Raw genomic sequence first — 15,766 nt, 5'->3', positions numbered from 1 at the left:
TTTGTGTGTCATAGTTGAAGTGTACCTATGATGAAAATTACAGGCCTCTCATCTTTTGAAGTGGGAGAACTTGCACAATTGGTGGCTGACTAAATACTTTTCTTTGCCCCACTGTATAGAAAATAGACTATTCATAACCGCCAAACAGATCGGTAGAAATGGTCGGACACATTGTACGCTTTCCTCAAACCTGAAACTCCCGGTCCGACGGAGGTCCGACGAAAAACCGCCTGTCTAAATGATTCGTTCTGTCGCCGGGTCGGCAGAGGGAAGAGAGAGTATGGAATGCTGACATTTTATTTATTTATGAATTAACTGGTTCTAATACACAATACAGCTCATCTATCAAGGACTTCAATTGTTCCTCTAAAAACATCTCTAGCGTGTACACATGAATACAGCAGTTTTTCGTACGAATTTAAGTATTTTGACTAAGTACTTTTTTGTAAAAAGCTCAGTGTGCAAAGCTTGAAAAGACACTTGGTATACAATACTTTAATATTAATTTATTCTATAATTATATTCCTATTGTTCTTGGAGCAGAAGTTGACGTTAAGTGGGGGAATCAGACCATTAGGTTGACATTGTGTACAATTGTAGGAATGGGTTCATGTCAGACGAGAACCATCTCAGCCCTCTGCAAACAAACAAACAAACAAACAAATACAGTACATTACTAAATGATTTGGTTTCAAAACACACCCAACAAAGAACTACTTTACAGGCCTCTTGTGAGACTTGAGCTCTATTCAAACAGGTGTTGCTGAAGCGTTACAGATTTCATTTTTTTTTAAAAAAGGTTAATTTGCTATTGAGCCGATATATACAGCATTTACCAATGCAGTCTCCGCCAAAAAACAGTTTGGAACATTGCTTTTAAATGTAATTAACGTTGTAAAGATGAATTTCAAAGATTGGGATTGAATAGAGCCCTAGATTATACAGTATTTGGTTCAATACATACAGCCACTTGTATAGAATGACTCCCAGGACAACACAATGACTACAAATCCCAGGACAGCACAATGACTACAAATCCCAGGACAACACAATGACTACAAATCCCAGGACAACACAATGACTACAAATCCCAGGACAGCACAATGACTACAAATCCCAGGACAGCACAATGACTACAAATCCCAGGACAACACAATGACTACAAATCCCAGGACAACACAATGACTACAAATCCCAGGACAACAATTCCAACTCCAATTCCAACAGTCAATTAGTGGTAACGATATTCTATAAATGTTCTGTGAGATCTCACTTCCATAGTTTAAACTGGATTTGACCCCCAGCCCTGTAAACAAGCCATAGTTTATTTCCATAAATAGTACATTGACAGTGATGCTTCAAAATACTAAATCCTTTTTTATGATTTTACTATTCTAATTTAAACTAAATCAATTACTAATATAGCTGTCGTGAAGTGAAGTATTCTGGGATCAATATGGAGTGTTCTACAGTATCTATAGTGACTAGTGCAATATGGGTCTGTGTCCTAAAGTACTCCCTATTTCCTTTATATAGTGCACTACTTTATATAGGGAATGGGGCATAGGGAATAGGGCCCTGGTCTAAAGTAGTGCGCTATATAGGGAATAGGACCCTGGTCTAAAGTAGTGCACTATATAGGGAATAGGGCCCTGGTCTAAAGTAGTGCACTATATAGGGAATAGGGCCCTGGTCTAAAGTAGTGCACTATATAGGGAATAGGGCCCTGGTCTAAAGTAGTGCACTATATAGGGAATAGGGTTCTATTTACACAGGTGCACCTTGTGCCGGGGACAAAGGCCACTCTAAAATGTGCAGTTTTGTCACACAACACATTGCCACAGATGTCTCACGTTTTGAGGGAGAGAGCAAATGGCCCGCAGCCTGAAGGAACGTTTTGAGGGAGAGAGCAAATGGCCCGCAGCCTGAAGGAACGTTTTGAGGGAGAGAGCAAATGGCCCGCAGCCTGAAGGAACGTTTTGAGGGAGAGAGCAAATGGCCCGCAGCCTGAAGGAACGTTTTGAGGGAGAGAGCAAATGGCCCGCAGCCTGAAGGAACGTTTTGAGGGAGAGAGCAAATGGCCCGCAGCCTGAAGGAACGTTTTGAGGGAGAGAGCAAATGGCCCGCAGCCTGAAGGAACGTTTTGAGGGAGAGAGCAAATGGCCCGCTGCCTGAAGGAACGTTTTGAGGGAGAGAGCAAATGGCCCGCTGCCTGAAGGAACGTTTTGAGGGAGAGAGCAAATGGCCCGCAGCCTGAAGGAACGTTTTGAGGGAGAGAGCAAATGGCCCGCAGCCTGAAGGAACGTTTTGAGGGAGAGAGCAAATGGCCCGCAGCCTGAAGGAACGTTTTGAGGGAGAGAGCAAATGGCCCGCTGCCTGAAGGAACGTTTTGAGGGAGAGAGCAAATGGCCCGCTGCCTGAAGGAACGTTTTGAGGGAGAGAGCAAATGGCCCGCTGCCTGAAGGAACGTCCACCAGAGCTGTTGCCGGAGAATTGTATCTTTATTTCCCCATAAGATGCCTCCAACGTCGTTTTTTTTGTGAATTCGGCAGTTCGTCCAACCGGACTCACAACCGCAGATCACGTTTAACCATGCCAGGACCTCCACATCCGGCTTCCTCCCGCGTGGGAAGGGGGACGGACGTGATAAAACCCTATTGTGGTAAAAAAAAATGAATCTGATTGGCTGTGCCTACGCCGTCCCATAGCTGCATCCCTGCCCAGTCATGTGAAATCCAAAGATTAGGGCCTAATTCATTTTTTCCAATTGACTGATTTCCTTACAGCAATAAGGTTGCCCATTACCAACAGTACTGCAGTGAGGTTGCCCATTACCAACAGTACTGCAGTGAGGTTGCCCATTACCAACAGTACTACAGTAAGGTTTCCCATTACCAACAGTACTACAGTAAGGTTGCCCATTACCAACAGTACTACAGTAAGGTTGCCCATTACCAACAGTACTACAGTAAGGTTGCCCATTACCAACAGTACTACAGTAAGGTTGCCCATTACCAACAGTACTACAGTAAGGTTGCCCATTACCAACAGTACTGGAGTAAGGTTGCCCATTACCAACAGTACTGGAGTAAGGTTGCCCATTACCAACAGTACTACAGTAAGGTTGCCCATTACCAACAGTGCTACAGTAAGGTTGCCCATTACCAACAGTACTACAGTAAGGTTGCCCATTACCAACAGTACTGCAGTGAGGTTGCCCATTACCAACAGTACTGGAGTAAGGTTGCCCATTACCAACAGTACTACAGTAAGGTTGCCCATTACCAACAGTACTACAGTAAGGTTGCCCATTACCAACAGTACTACAGTAAGGTTGCCCATTACCAACAGTACTACAGTAAGGTTGCCCATTACCAACAGTACTGCAGTAAGGTTGCCCATTACCAACAGTACTACAGTAAGGTTGCCCATTACCAACAGTACTGCAATAAGGTTGCCCATTACCAACAGTACTACAGTAAGATTGCCCATTACCAACAGTACTGCAGTAAGGTTGCCCATTACCAACAGTACTACAGTAAGGTTGCCCATTACCAACAGTACTACATTAAGGTTGCCCATTACCAACAGTACTACAGTAAGGTTGCCCATTACCAACAGTACTACAGTAAGGTTGCCCATTACCAACAGTACTACAGTAAGGTTGCCCATTACAAACAGTACTGCAGTAAGGTTGCCCATTACCAACAGTACTACAGTAAGGTTGCCCATTACCAACAGTACTACAGTAAGGTTGCCCATTACCAACAATACTGCAGTAAGGTTGCCCCTTATATTACCTTAAGTACTGGATTAAGGTTGCCCCTTATATTTCCTTAAGTACTGGAGTATAGAGGGGCATCAAACGAACCAGAGACTAAGAGGGGACTTTAAATGAAGTCGGTAGTGGAGCGATGGTTAAATGTAACATCTTAGAAAATGACACACTAAAATGGTTGGTTCAACTTTGAAGCCACTTCAAAGTGAAATGGAGCTAAGTGTGCTATTTTACCAAACGAACAGCCGCTGCCCAAACAGTTGAACTGACTAGACACATTGCAGTAAAGAATGACTTGTCAACAACAGTGGTTAGCATCACAATCACAGAGGGAGAATGACACACATATATATATATATATTCATATTCAGTGGTTCACTGGTAATACATGAGATATACAGCATTGAGCTTAGGCTTGATATTACTCCGTTTGTAATAACACTACACATGATACTAGAGTAACCTGCTATGAGGAACAACAGTAGAGAAACTAGGCAGATAGTTGGAAAAAGGTTGACATCAAATTCCTTCAGATCTTAGACTAAGAGACCAGGAAGTATGACTGACAGCAGAGGGAGCCAGTGGGAGGGAGCCAGCACAGGATGCATTTGAAAAGTCCAGGGATAGAAGTATATCTGAACACATCTTTAGCTGAGCGATAGTGAGGATCTGAAAAGCTGTCTGGTTTGCAGTGGAGTGGAGAGTGACTGGAGCTGTGCGATGCGGAGGTCTTCAGGGTTCAGAGAATGGTTCCTGTCCCCTCTGAACCACCTCTCTCCCCCCCCCTCCCTCTCAGACGGGAGCAAAGGCATGGCCTTTACACAGTGGCTTATCCTTCTTAGAGTAGAACGTCTTCCCTTCCAGGTTGATCTGGCAGAACTGAGAGAGAGAGAGGGAGAGAGAGAGAGACACTGAGGTTGGAGCAGGTTCAAGAGAGACAGGCAGAGAGACCCAGGATGGAGCAGGTTCAGGAGAGACAGGCAGAGAGACGTAGGTTGGAGCAGGTTCAGGAGAGACAGGCAGAGAGACGTAGGTTGGAGCAGGTTCAGGAGAGACAGGCAGAGAGGCGTAGGTTGGAGCAGGTTCAGGAGAGACAGGTAGAGACGAAGGTACAGTTGAAGTCGGAAGTTTACATCAAATCAAATCAAATTTTATTTGTCACATACACATGGTTAGCAGATGTTAGTGCGAGTGTAGCGAAATGCTTGTGCTTCTAGTTCCGACAATGCAGTAATAACAAGTAATCTAACTAACAATTCCAAAACTACTGTCTTGTACACAGTGTAAGGGGATAAAGAATATGTACATAAGGATATATGAATGAGTGATGGTACAGAGCAGCATAGGCAAGATACAGTAGATGGTATCGAGTACAGTATGTACAAATGAGATGAGTATGTAAACAAAGTGGCATAGTATAGTATTAAGTGGCTAGTGATACATGTATTACATAAGGATACCGTCGATGATATAGAGTACAGTATATACGTATGCATATGAGATGAATAATGTAGGGTAAGTAACATTTATATAAGGTAGCATTGTTTAAAGTGGCTAGTGATATATTTACGTCATTTCCCATCAATTCCCATTATTAAAGTGGCTGGAGTTGAGTCAGTGTCAGTGTTAGTGGTGGCTGTTTAACAGTCTGATGGCCTTGAGATAGAAGCTGTTTTTCAGTCTCTCGGTCCCAGCTTTGATGCACCTGTACTGACCTCGCCTTCTGGATGATAGCGGGGTGAACAGGCAGTGGCTCGGGTGGTTGATGTCCTTGATGATCTTTATGGCCTTCCTGTGACATCGGGTGGTGTAGGTGTCCTGGAGGGCAGGTAGTTTGCCCCCGGTGATGCGTTGTGCAGACCTCACTACCCTCTGGAGAGCCTTACGGTTGAGGGCGGTGCAGTTGCCATGCCAGGCGGTGATACAGCCCGCCAGGATGCTCTCGATTGTGCATCTGTAGAAGTTTGTGAGTGCTTTTGGTGACAAGCCGAATTTCTTCAGCCTCCTGAGGTTGAAGAGGCGCTGCTGCGCCTTCTTCACGATGCTGTCTGTGTGAGTGGACCAATTCAGTTTGTCTGTGATGTGTATGCCGAGGAACTTAAAACTTGCTACCCTCTCCACTACTGTTCCATCGATGTGGATAGGGGGGGTGTTCCCTCTGCTGTTTCCTGAAGTCCACAATCATCTCCTTAGTTTTGTTGACGTTGAGTGTGAGGTTATTTTCCTGACACCACACTCCGAGGGCCCTCACCTCCTCCCTGTAGGCCGTCTCATCGTTGTTGGTAATCAAGCCTACCACTGTTGTGTCGTCCGCAAACTTGATGATTGAGTTGGAGGCGTGCGTGGCCACGCAGTCGTGGGTGAACAGGGAGTACAGGAGAGGGCTCAGAACGCACCCTTGTGGGGCCCCAGTGTTGAGGATCAGCGGGGAGGAGATGTTGTTGCCTACCCTCACCACCTGGGGGCGGCCCGTCAGGAAGTCCAGTACCCAGTTGCACAGGGCGGGGTCGAGACCCAGGGTCTCGAGCTTGATGACGAGCTTGGAGGGTACTATGGTGTTGAATGCCGAGCTGTAGTCGATGAACAGCATTCTCACATAGGTATTCCTCTTGTCCAGATGGGTTAGGGCAGTGTGCAGTGTGGTTGAGATTGCATCGTCTGTGGACCTATTTGGGCGGTAAGCAAATTGGAGTGGGTCTAGGGTGTCAGGTAGGGTGGAGGTGATATGGTCCTTGACTAGTCTCTCAAAGCACTTCATGATGACGGATGTGAGTGCTACGGGGCGGTAGTCGTTTAGCTCAGTTACCTTAGCTTTCTTGGGAACAGGAACAATGGTGGCCCTCTTGAAGCATGTGGGAACAGCAGACTGGTATAGGGATTGATTGAATATGTCCGTAAACACACCGGCCAGCTGGTCTGCGCATGCTCTGAGGGCGCGGCTGGGGATGCCGTCTGGGCCTGCAGCCTTGCGAGGGTTAACACGTTTAAATGTCTTACTCACCTCGGCTGCAGTGAAGGAGAGACCCCATGTTTTCGTTGCAGGCCGTGTCAGTGGCACTGTATTGTCCTCAAAGCGGGCAAAAAAGTTATTTAGTCTGCCTGGGAGCAAGACATCCTGGTCCGTGACTGGGCTGGATTTCTTCCTGTAGTCCGTGATTGACTGTAGACCCTGCCACATGCCTCTTGTGTCTGAGCCGTTGAATTGAGATTCTACTTTGTCTCTGTACTGGCGCTTAGCTTGTTTGATAGCCTTGCGGAGGGAATAGCTGCACTGTTTGTATTCGGTCATGTTACCAGACACCTTGCCCTGATTAAAAGCAGTGGTTCGCGCTTTCAGTTTCACACGAATGCTGCCATCAATCCACGGTTTCTGGTTAGGGAATGTTTTAATCGTTGCTATGGGAACGACATCTTCAACGCAAGTTCTAATGAACTCGCACACCGAATCAGCGTATTCGTCAATGTTGTTATCTGACGCAATACGAAACATCTTCCAGTCCACGTGATGGAAGCAGTCTTGGAGTGTGGAGTCAGCTTGGTCGGACCAGCGTTGGACAGACCTCAGCGTGGGAGCCTCTTGTTTTAGTTTCTGTCTGTAGGCAGGGATCAACAAAATGGAGTCGTGGTCAGCTTTTCCGAAAGGGGGGCGGGGCAGGGCCTTATATGCGTCGCGGAAGTTAGAGTAACAATGATCCAAGGTCTTTCCTCCCCTGGTTGCGCAATCGATATGCTGATAAAATTTGGGGAGTCTTGTTTTCAGATTAGCCTTGTTAAAATCCCCAGCTACAATGAATGCAGCCTCCGGATAAATTGTTTCCAGTTTGCAAAGAGTTAAATAAAGTTCGTTCAGAGCCATCGATGTGTCTGCATGGGGGGGGATATATACGGCTGTGATTATAATCGAAGAGAATTCTCTTGGTAGATAATGCGGTCTACATTTGATTGTGAGGAATTCTAAATCAGGTGAACAGAAGGATTTGAGTTCCTGTATGTTTCTTTCATCACACCATGTCACGTTGGCCATGAGGCATACGCCCCCGCCCCTCTTCTTCCCAGAAAGATGTTTGTTTCTGTCAGCGCGATGTGTGGAGAAACCCGTTGGCTGCACCGCTTCGGATAGCGTCTCTCCAGTGAGCCATGTTTCAGTGAAGCAAAGGACGTTACAGTCGCTGATGTCCCTCTGGAATGCTACCCTTGCTCGGATTTCATCAACCTTGTTGTCAAGAGACTGGACATTGGCAAGAAGAATGCTAGGGAGTGGTGCGCGCTGTGCCCGTCTCCGGAGTCTGACCAGAAGACCGCCTCGTTTCACACCTTAGCCAACTACATTTAAACTCAGTTTTTCACAATTTCTGACATTTAATCCTAGTAAAAATTCCTGGTCTTAGATCAGTTAGGATCACCACTTTATATTAAGAATGTGAAATGTCAGAATAATAGTAGACAGAATTATTTATTTCAGCTTTTATTTCTTTCATCACATTCCCAGTGGGTCAGACGTTTACATGCTACCAAATACTAATTGAGTGCATTGCCTTTAAATTGTTTAACTTGGGTCAAACATTCCGGGTAGCCTTCCTCAAGCTTCCCACAATAAGTTGGGTGAATTTTGGCCCAATCCTCCTGACAGAGCTGAGTCAGGTTTGTAGGCCTCCTTGCTCGCACATGCTTTTTCAGTTCTTTCCACACATTTTTCTATAGGATTGAGGTCAGGGCTTTGTGATGGCCACTCCAATACCTTGACTTTGTTGTCCACACGCCATTTTGCCACAACTTTGGAAGTATGCTTGGGGTCATTATCCATTTGGAAGACCCATTTGCGACCAAGCTTTAACTTCCTGACTGATGTCTTGAGCTGTTGCTTCAATATATACACACAATTTTTCTCTCTCATGATGCCATCTATTTTGTGAAGTGCATCAGTCCCTCCTGCAGCAAAGCACCCCCACAACATGATGCTGCCACCCCCGTGCTTCACGGTTGGGATGGTGTTCTTCGGCTTGCAAGCCTCCCCCCCTTTTCCCCCAAACATAACGATGTTCATTATGGCCAAACAGTTCTATTTTTGTTTCATTAGACCAGAGGACATTTCTCCAAAAAGTCAGATCTTTGTTCCCATGTGCAGTTGCAAGACATGGTGTCTTTTTATGGTGGTTTTGGAGCAGTGGCTTCTTACTTGCTGAGCGGCCTTTCAGGTTATGTCGATATAGGACTTGTTTTACTGTGGATATAGATACTTTTGTACCTGTTTCCTCCAGCATCTTCACAAGGTCCTTTGCTGTTGTTCTGGGATTGATTTGCAGTTTTCACACCAAAGTACGTTCATTTCTAGGAGACAGAACCCACCTCCTTCCCGCCTCCTTCCGGCTGCATGGTTCCATGGTGTTTATACATGCCTACTATTGTTTGTACAGATGAACGTGGTACCTTTAGGCATTTGGAAATTTCTCCCAAGGATGAACCAGACTTGAGGTCAACAATATTTTTCTGAGGTCTTGGCTGATTTCTTTTGATTTTCTCATGATGTCAAGCCAAGAGGCACTGAGTTTGAAGGTAGGCCTTGAAATACATCCACAGGTACACCTCCAATTGACTCAAATGATGTCAATTAGCCTATCAGAAGCTTCTAAAGCCATGATGGAATTTTTCAAGCTGTTCACAGGCACAGTAAACTTCTGACCCACTGGAATTGTGATACAGTGAATTATAAGTGAAATATTGTGTCCGTCAACAATTGTTGGAAAAACTATTTGTGTCCTAACCGACTTGCAAAAACTATAGTTTGTTAAACAAGAAATGTGTGGAGTGGTTGAACATTTTTTTTTAATGACTCCAACCTAAGTGTAGGTAAACTTCCGACTTCAACTGTAGATAGAGGTGACATAGACCGAGGTAGAGACAAATGGAGATGGAGGTGAGGTAAACAGAGGTAGAGACGAATGGAGATGGAGGTGAGGTAAACAGAGGTAGAGACGAATGGAGATGGAGGTGAGGTAAACAGGTAGAGACGAATGGAGATGGAGGTGAGGTAGACAGGTAGAGACGAATGAGATGGAGGTGAGGTAAACAGGTAGAGACGAATGGAGATGGAGGTGAGGTAAACAGGTAGAGACGAATGGAGATGGAGGTGAGGTAAACAGGTAGAGACGAATGGAGATGGAGGTGAGGTAAACAGGTAGAGACGAATGGAGATGGAGGTGAGGTAAACAGAGGTAGAGACGAATGGAGATGGAGGTGAGGTAAACAGAGGTAGAGACGAATGGAGATGGAGGTGAGGTAAACAGGTAGAGACGAATGGAGATGGAGGTGAGGTAAACAGGTAGAGACGAATGGAGATGGAGGTGAGGTAAACAGGTAGAGACGAATGGAGATGGAGGTGAGGTAAACAGGTAGGGACGAATGGAGATGGAGGTGAGGTAAACATGTAGAGATGAATGGAGAAGGAGGTGAGGTAGACAGGTAGAGATGAATGGAGATGGAGGTGAGGTAAACATGTAGAGATGAATGGAGAAGGAGGTGAGGTAGACAGGTAGAGACGAATGGAGATGGAGGTGAGGTAGACAGGTAGAGACGAATGGAGAAGGAGGTGAGGTAGACAGGTAGAGATGAATGTAGATAGAGGTGACATAGACAGAGGTCCAGGTGAATCAGGAGACTTACAGCGCAGACGAAGCAGGTGTCGTGCCAACTGTATCCCAAGGCCTCTAGGAAGCGGTCCCCAGCATCGATCTTAAAGTCACAGCCATGACACTTAGTACCAAACATCTTCTCATAATCTGCAGGGAGAGGGAGAGGGGGAGCAGGGAAGTGGAGGAGAGAGGGGGGGGTGAGAGAGGTTAGTGATAGAAAGGAGGAGGGGAGAGGTGGGGAGAGGTTGAGAGTTACCATATTCATCAGCAAAACTTTTTTTTTCCCCTGTAAGGTTTTGGTTTTACTTTGACATCAGTGATGTTCCTGTTGCATGTGGGGAAGGGATGACATCAGTGATGTTGCTGCTGCATGTGGGGGAAGGGATGACATCAGTGATGTTCCTGTTGCATGTGGGGAAGGGATGACATCAGTGATGTTGCTGCTGCATGTGGGGGAAGGGATGACATCAGTGATGTTCCTGTTGCATGTGGGGAAGGGATGACATCAGTGATGTTGCTGCTGCATGTGGGGGAAGGGATGACATCAGTGATGTTGCATGTGGGGGAAGGGATGACATCAGTGATGTTGCTGCTGCATGTGGGGGAAGGGATGACATCAGTGATGTTGCTGCTGCATGTAGGGAAGGGATGACATCAGTGATGTTGCTGCTGCATGTAGGGAAGGGATGACATCAGTGATGTTACTGCTGCATGTGGGGGAAGGGATGACATCAGTGATGTTGCTGCTGCATGTGGGGGAAGGGATGACATCAGTGATGTTGCTGCTGCATGTGGGGGAAGGGATGACATCAGTGATGTTGCTGCTGCATGTAGGGAAGGGATGACATCAGTGATGTTACTGCTGCATGTGGGGGAAGGGATGACATCAGTGATGTTGCTGCTGCATGTGGGGGAAGGGATGACATCAGTGATGTTACTGCTGCATGTGGGGGAAGGGATGACATCAGTGATGTTGCCGCTGCATGTGGGGGAAGGGATGACATCAGTGATGTTGCTGCTGCATGTAGGGAAGGGATGACATCAGTGATGTTGCTGCTGCATGTAGGGGAAGGGATGACATCAGTGATGTTGCTGCTGCATGTGGGGGAAGGGATGACATCAGTGATGTTACTGCTGCATGTGGGGGAAGGGATGACATCAGTGATGTTGCTGCTGCATGTAGGGAAGGGATGACATCAGTGATGTTGCTGCTGCATGTAGGGGAAGGGATGACATCAGTGATGTTGCTGCTGCATGTGGGGGAAGGGATGACATCAGTGATGTTACTGCTGCATGTGGGGGAAGGGATGACATCAGTGATGTTGCTGCTGCATGTGGGGGAAGGGATGACATCAGTGATGTTGCTGCTGCATGTAGGGAAGGGATGACATCAGTGATGTTGCTGCTGCATGTAGGGAAGGGATGACATCAGTGATGTTGCTGCTGCATGTGGGGGAAGGGATGACATCAGTGATGTTGCTGCTGCATGTAGGGAAGGGATGACATCAGTGATGTTGCTGCTGCATGTAGGGAAGGGATGACATCAGTGATGTTGCTGCTGCATGTAGGGGAAGGGATGACATCAGTGATGTTGCTGCTGCATGTGGGGGAAGGGATGACATCAGTGATGTTACTGCTGCATGTGGGGGAAGGGATGACATCAGTGATGTTGCTGCTGCATGTGGGGGAAGGGATGACATCAGTGATGTTGCTGCTGCATGTAGGGAAGGGATGACATCAGTGATGTTACTGCTGCATGTAGGGAAGGGATGACATCAGTGATGTTGCTGCTGCATGTGGGGGAAGGGATGACATCAGTGATGTTGCTGCTGCATGTAGGGAAGGGATGACATCAGTGATGTTGCTGCTGCATGTAGGGAAGGGATGACATCAGTGATGTTACTGCTGCATGTAGGGAAGGGATGACATCAGTGATGTTGCTGCTGCATGTAGGGAAGGGATGACATCAGTGATGTTGCTGCTGCATGTGGGGGAAGGGATGACATCAGTGATGTTGCTGCTGCATGTAGGGAAGGGATGACATCAGTGATGTTGCTGCTGCATGTAGGGAAGGGATGACATCAGTGATGTTGCTGCTGAAGGGATAAGGGGATAATTGCTCCACAGAATTCAATTGATTGTCGTTTTCTTTTGCCGGGATCTCCGGGACTTTGAGAAAGTGGCTTTAGAACCAGTATGTGGTGTGTGTGTGTGTGTGTGGTGTGGTGTGTGTGTGTGGTGTGGTGTGTGTGTGGTGTGGTTGTGTGGTGTGTTTGTGTGGTGTTTGTGTGGTGCTTGTGAAGTGTGTGTGTGTTGTGTGTGGTTGTGGCGTGTGTGTGAGCAGCACAATCCCAGAGAGGTACTGAGGCGGCAAAATGTTTATCAACGCTGAAGGTCTTCAAATCAAATTGTGTGTGTGTGTGTGTGTGTGTGTGTGTGTGTGTGTGTGTGTGTGGTTGTGGTGTGTGTGTGTGTGTGTGTGGTGTGAGATGTAAATGGTTTCATGGGTCATAGCACAGCAGCACAATAGAGACAGCAGGAGCACGCTCCACTTACATAAACCAATAGACAAACACATAACATAAAAGTAATCTAAGTAGATGATCTAGTAGCTGTGGACGGAGCGAGAGAGTCACTGAGACAATCTGTCCACACCAGGGACTGTGTCTAGTTTAACTCATTATTTCTCCAACCCGACAACAGTTTTCCTGTTTTGATTTTAACAAGGCAACACACACACACACACACACACACCTCTCTAAGCCTCACCTTTCTCACAGTAAGGTTCTCCCTCCTCCATATAGAAGGCCTGGTTTCTGATGGGGCTCTTACAGGCAGCACACATGAAACACTGGACATGGTAGGTCATCTTCAGAGCATGCATGATATCCTAAACGGAGGAAGGAAGGAAGGAAGGAAGGAAGGAAAGAAAGGGGGTCAGGCCTCAGCTTACAGGTACATTGTGTCCTGCTAAACTAGCATGTGGACCACATTCCACAGTATTCCCATAGATGACAGTAGACCTGTCCTGCTAAACTAGCATGTGGTCCACATTCCACAGTATTCTCATAGATGATGGTAGACCTGTCCTGCTAAACTAGCATGTAGTCCACATTCCACAGTATTCTCATAGATGACGGTAGACCTGTCCTGCTAAACTAGCATGTGGTCCACATTCCACAGTATTCTCATAGATGACGGTAGACCTGTCCTGCTAAACTAGCATGTGGTCCACATTCCACAGTGTTCTCATAGATGACGGTAGACCTGTCCTGCTAAACTAGCATGTGGTCCACATTCCACAGTATTCTCATAGATGACAGTAGACAGGACAGTAGAGATCATACCCCTATGATCATAGATGACGGTAGACAGGACAGTAGAGATCTTACCCCTATGATAATCTTCTTGCATTTGGCACAGTTGGGAGCGTAGCGGTTATCATAACACTTGGAGCAGAAGATTGAGCCTTTCTCCTCGAAGAATCCTCCCTCATCCAACATCACCTTACACTGGGAACACTGGAACTCTTCTGGGTGCCAGGACTGACCCAGAGCCACCAGGTACCGGCCCCTAGACGCCCCGCACACACACACACACACACACACAGAGACACAGAGACACACACACACACACACACACACACACAGAACGTAAACACCAGTTAGACAAGCCCAGCTGGGAGTAACAGAGGTTTCTAGGCACAGCTCTCTATAAAATGGAAAACAGTGATCCTACCATCACAGACATGACTTACTGGACATTAACCACTTAGCTGTCAGATGTCAGGTCATTCCAGTTTTTTAAATCTTTTTTTTAAAACAATAATGAGGTTATATAAAGTCCAAGAGTATTACCTAGTCAGGTCACATGGTCGAGGAAATCAGGGCTTTAGCAGTTCGATCCAGTAAATCTAGTCTATTATGAAATGATAGTCTATAGAGTTTATTCTCTATACAGTACACTACTTTTCCCACGTAGAACTCATGTAGGGAACAACACTTTCTATATTGACCCAATAGGGGGCAACTTTGACATTCAGGGTTTTGGTCAAACATTTTGCAATATTTAAGGAATTGGGTGTGATATATATATATATATATATATAACAGACAGGGGGCAGTAGTAAATAAAGGCCTTGTAGTTATTAATCTAACAGACAGGGGGCAGTAGTAAATAAAGGCCTTGTAGTTATTCATCTAACAGACAGGGGGCAGTAGTAAATAAAGGCCTTGTAGTTATTAATCTAACAGACAGGGGGCAGTAGTAAATAAAGGCCTTGTAGTTATTAATCTAACAGACAGGGGGCAGTAGTAAATAAAGGCCTTGTAGTTATTAATCTAACAGACAGGGGGCAGTAGTAAATAAAGGCCTTGTTGTTATTAATCTAACAGACAGGGGGCAATATAATCATATTGTTCCCACCTAATGATCTTTTTGCAGGCTCCACAGAGAGGGGTCCTTCCGCTGTCCTCCGGTGCCTGCTGAGCCGCCTGTAGAATAGAGGAGCGGTTCTGCATGGGCGTAGGCTGGGCCGGCTGCCTGTGCTGGGTCAGAACCGTACTGGTCTTGTCTGGGGCGTAACGGTCAGCGAAACCTGGGTCAGTCACCCACGGAGGGCGCACCTTTGGACCAGAGTTGACTGGAGCCTTAGAGGCTGGGGAACCCAGTGAAATGTATCAATACAACAGACAGGGAGACTCATACAGTAGATTATAAAGGAACCATGTGACTGTATGAATGCTTATAACACGTTACAATACATTACTATGGTTATAGCTCATGTTACAATACATTACTATGCTTATAGCACATGTTACAATACATTACTATGCTTATAGCACATGTTACAATACATTACTATGCTTATAGCTCATGTTACAATACATTACTATGCTTATAGCGCATGTTACAATACATTACTATGCTTATAGCACATGTTACAATACATTACTATGCTTATAGCACATGTTACAATACATTACTATGCTTATAGCACATGTTACAATACATTACTATGCTTATAGCTCATGTTACAATACATTACTATGCTTATAGCTCATGTTACAATATATTACTATGCTTATAGCACATGCTATAATGCATATTAGGGGCAGCAGGGTAGCCTAGTGGTTAGAGCGTTGGACTAGCAGCCGAAAGGTTGCAAATTCAAATCCCTGAGCTGACAAGGTACAAATCTGTCGTTCTGCCCCTAAACAAGCAGTTAACCCACTGTTCCTAGGCCGTCATTGAAATTAAGAGTTTGTTAACTGACTTGCCTAGTTAAATAAAAGGTAAAATATAATATTTTAATGCTTATAGCATGTTATAATGCATCTAGCTACTAAATAAAAGGCTT

General features: G+C 45.8%; 1 protein-coding gene across 3 annotated transcripts in view; it reads right to left on the bottom strand.

The window, feature by feature from the left end:
• Nucleotides 1-283: 283 nt before the first annotated feature.
• Nucleotides 284-15,766, bottom strand: part of LOC110487794 (PDZ and LIM domain protein 7) — a 71,092-nt gene continuing 55,609 nt past the window's right edge. For all 3 annotated transcript variants that reach the window (XM_036943536.1, XM_036943538.1, XM_036943537.1), the window contains 5 exons: nucleotides 14,833-15,064; nucleotides 13,800-13,980; nucleotides 13,177-13,297; nucleotides 10,439-10,554; nucleotides 284-4,657 (listed from right to left, as the gene is read on the bottom strand). In XM_036943536.1, the coding sequence (XP_036799431.1) occupies nucleotides 4,571-4,657; nucleotides 10,439-10,554; nucleotides 13,177-13,297; nucleotides 13,800-13,980; nucleotides 14,833-15,064 (737 nt within the window). In that variant the 3' untranslated portion in view covers nucleotides 284-4,570. The remainder of the gene's footprint in view (nucleotides 4,658-10,438; nucleotides 10,555-13,176; nucleotides 13,298-13,799; nucleotides 13,981-14,832; nucleotides 15,065-15,766) is intronic.

The sequence above is a fragment of the Oncorhynchus mykiss genome, chromosome 14 (genome assembly GCF_013265735.2).
Source record: "Oncorhynchus mykiss isolate Arlee chromosome 14, USDA_OmykA_1.1, whole genome shotgun sequence".
In the NCBI taxonomy this organism is placed as follows: domain Eukaryota; kingdom Metazoa; phylum Chordata; class Actinopteri; order Salmoniformes; family Salmonidae; genus Oncorhynchus; species Oncorhynchus mykiss.
The sequence above is the reverse complement of the archived record's forward strand: the minus strand, read 5'-3'. Positions and strand labels throughout refer to the sequence as shown.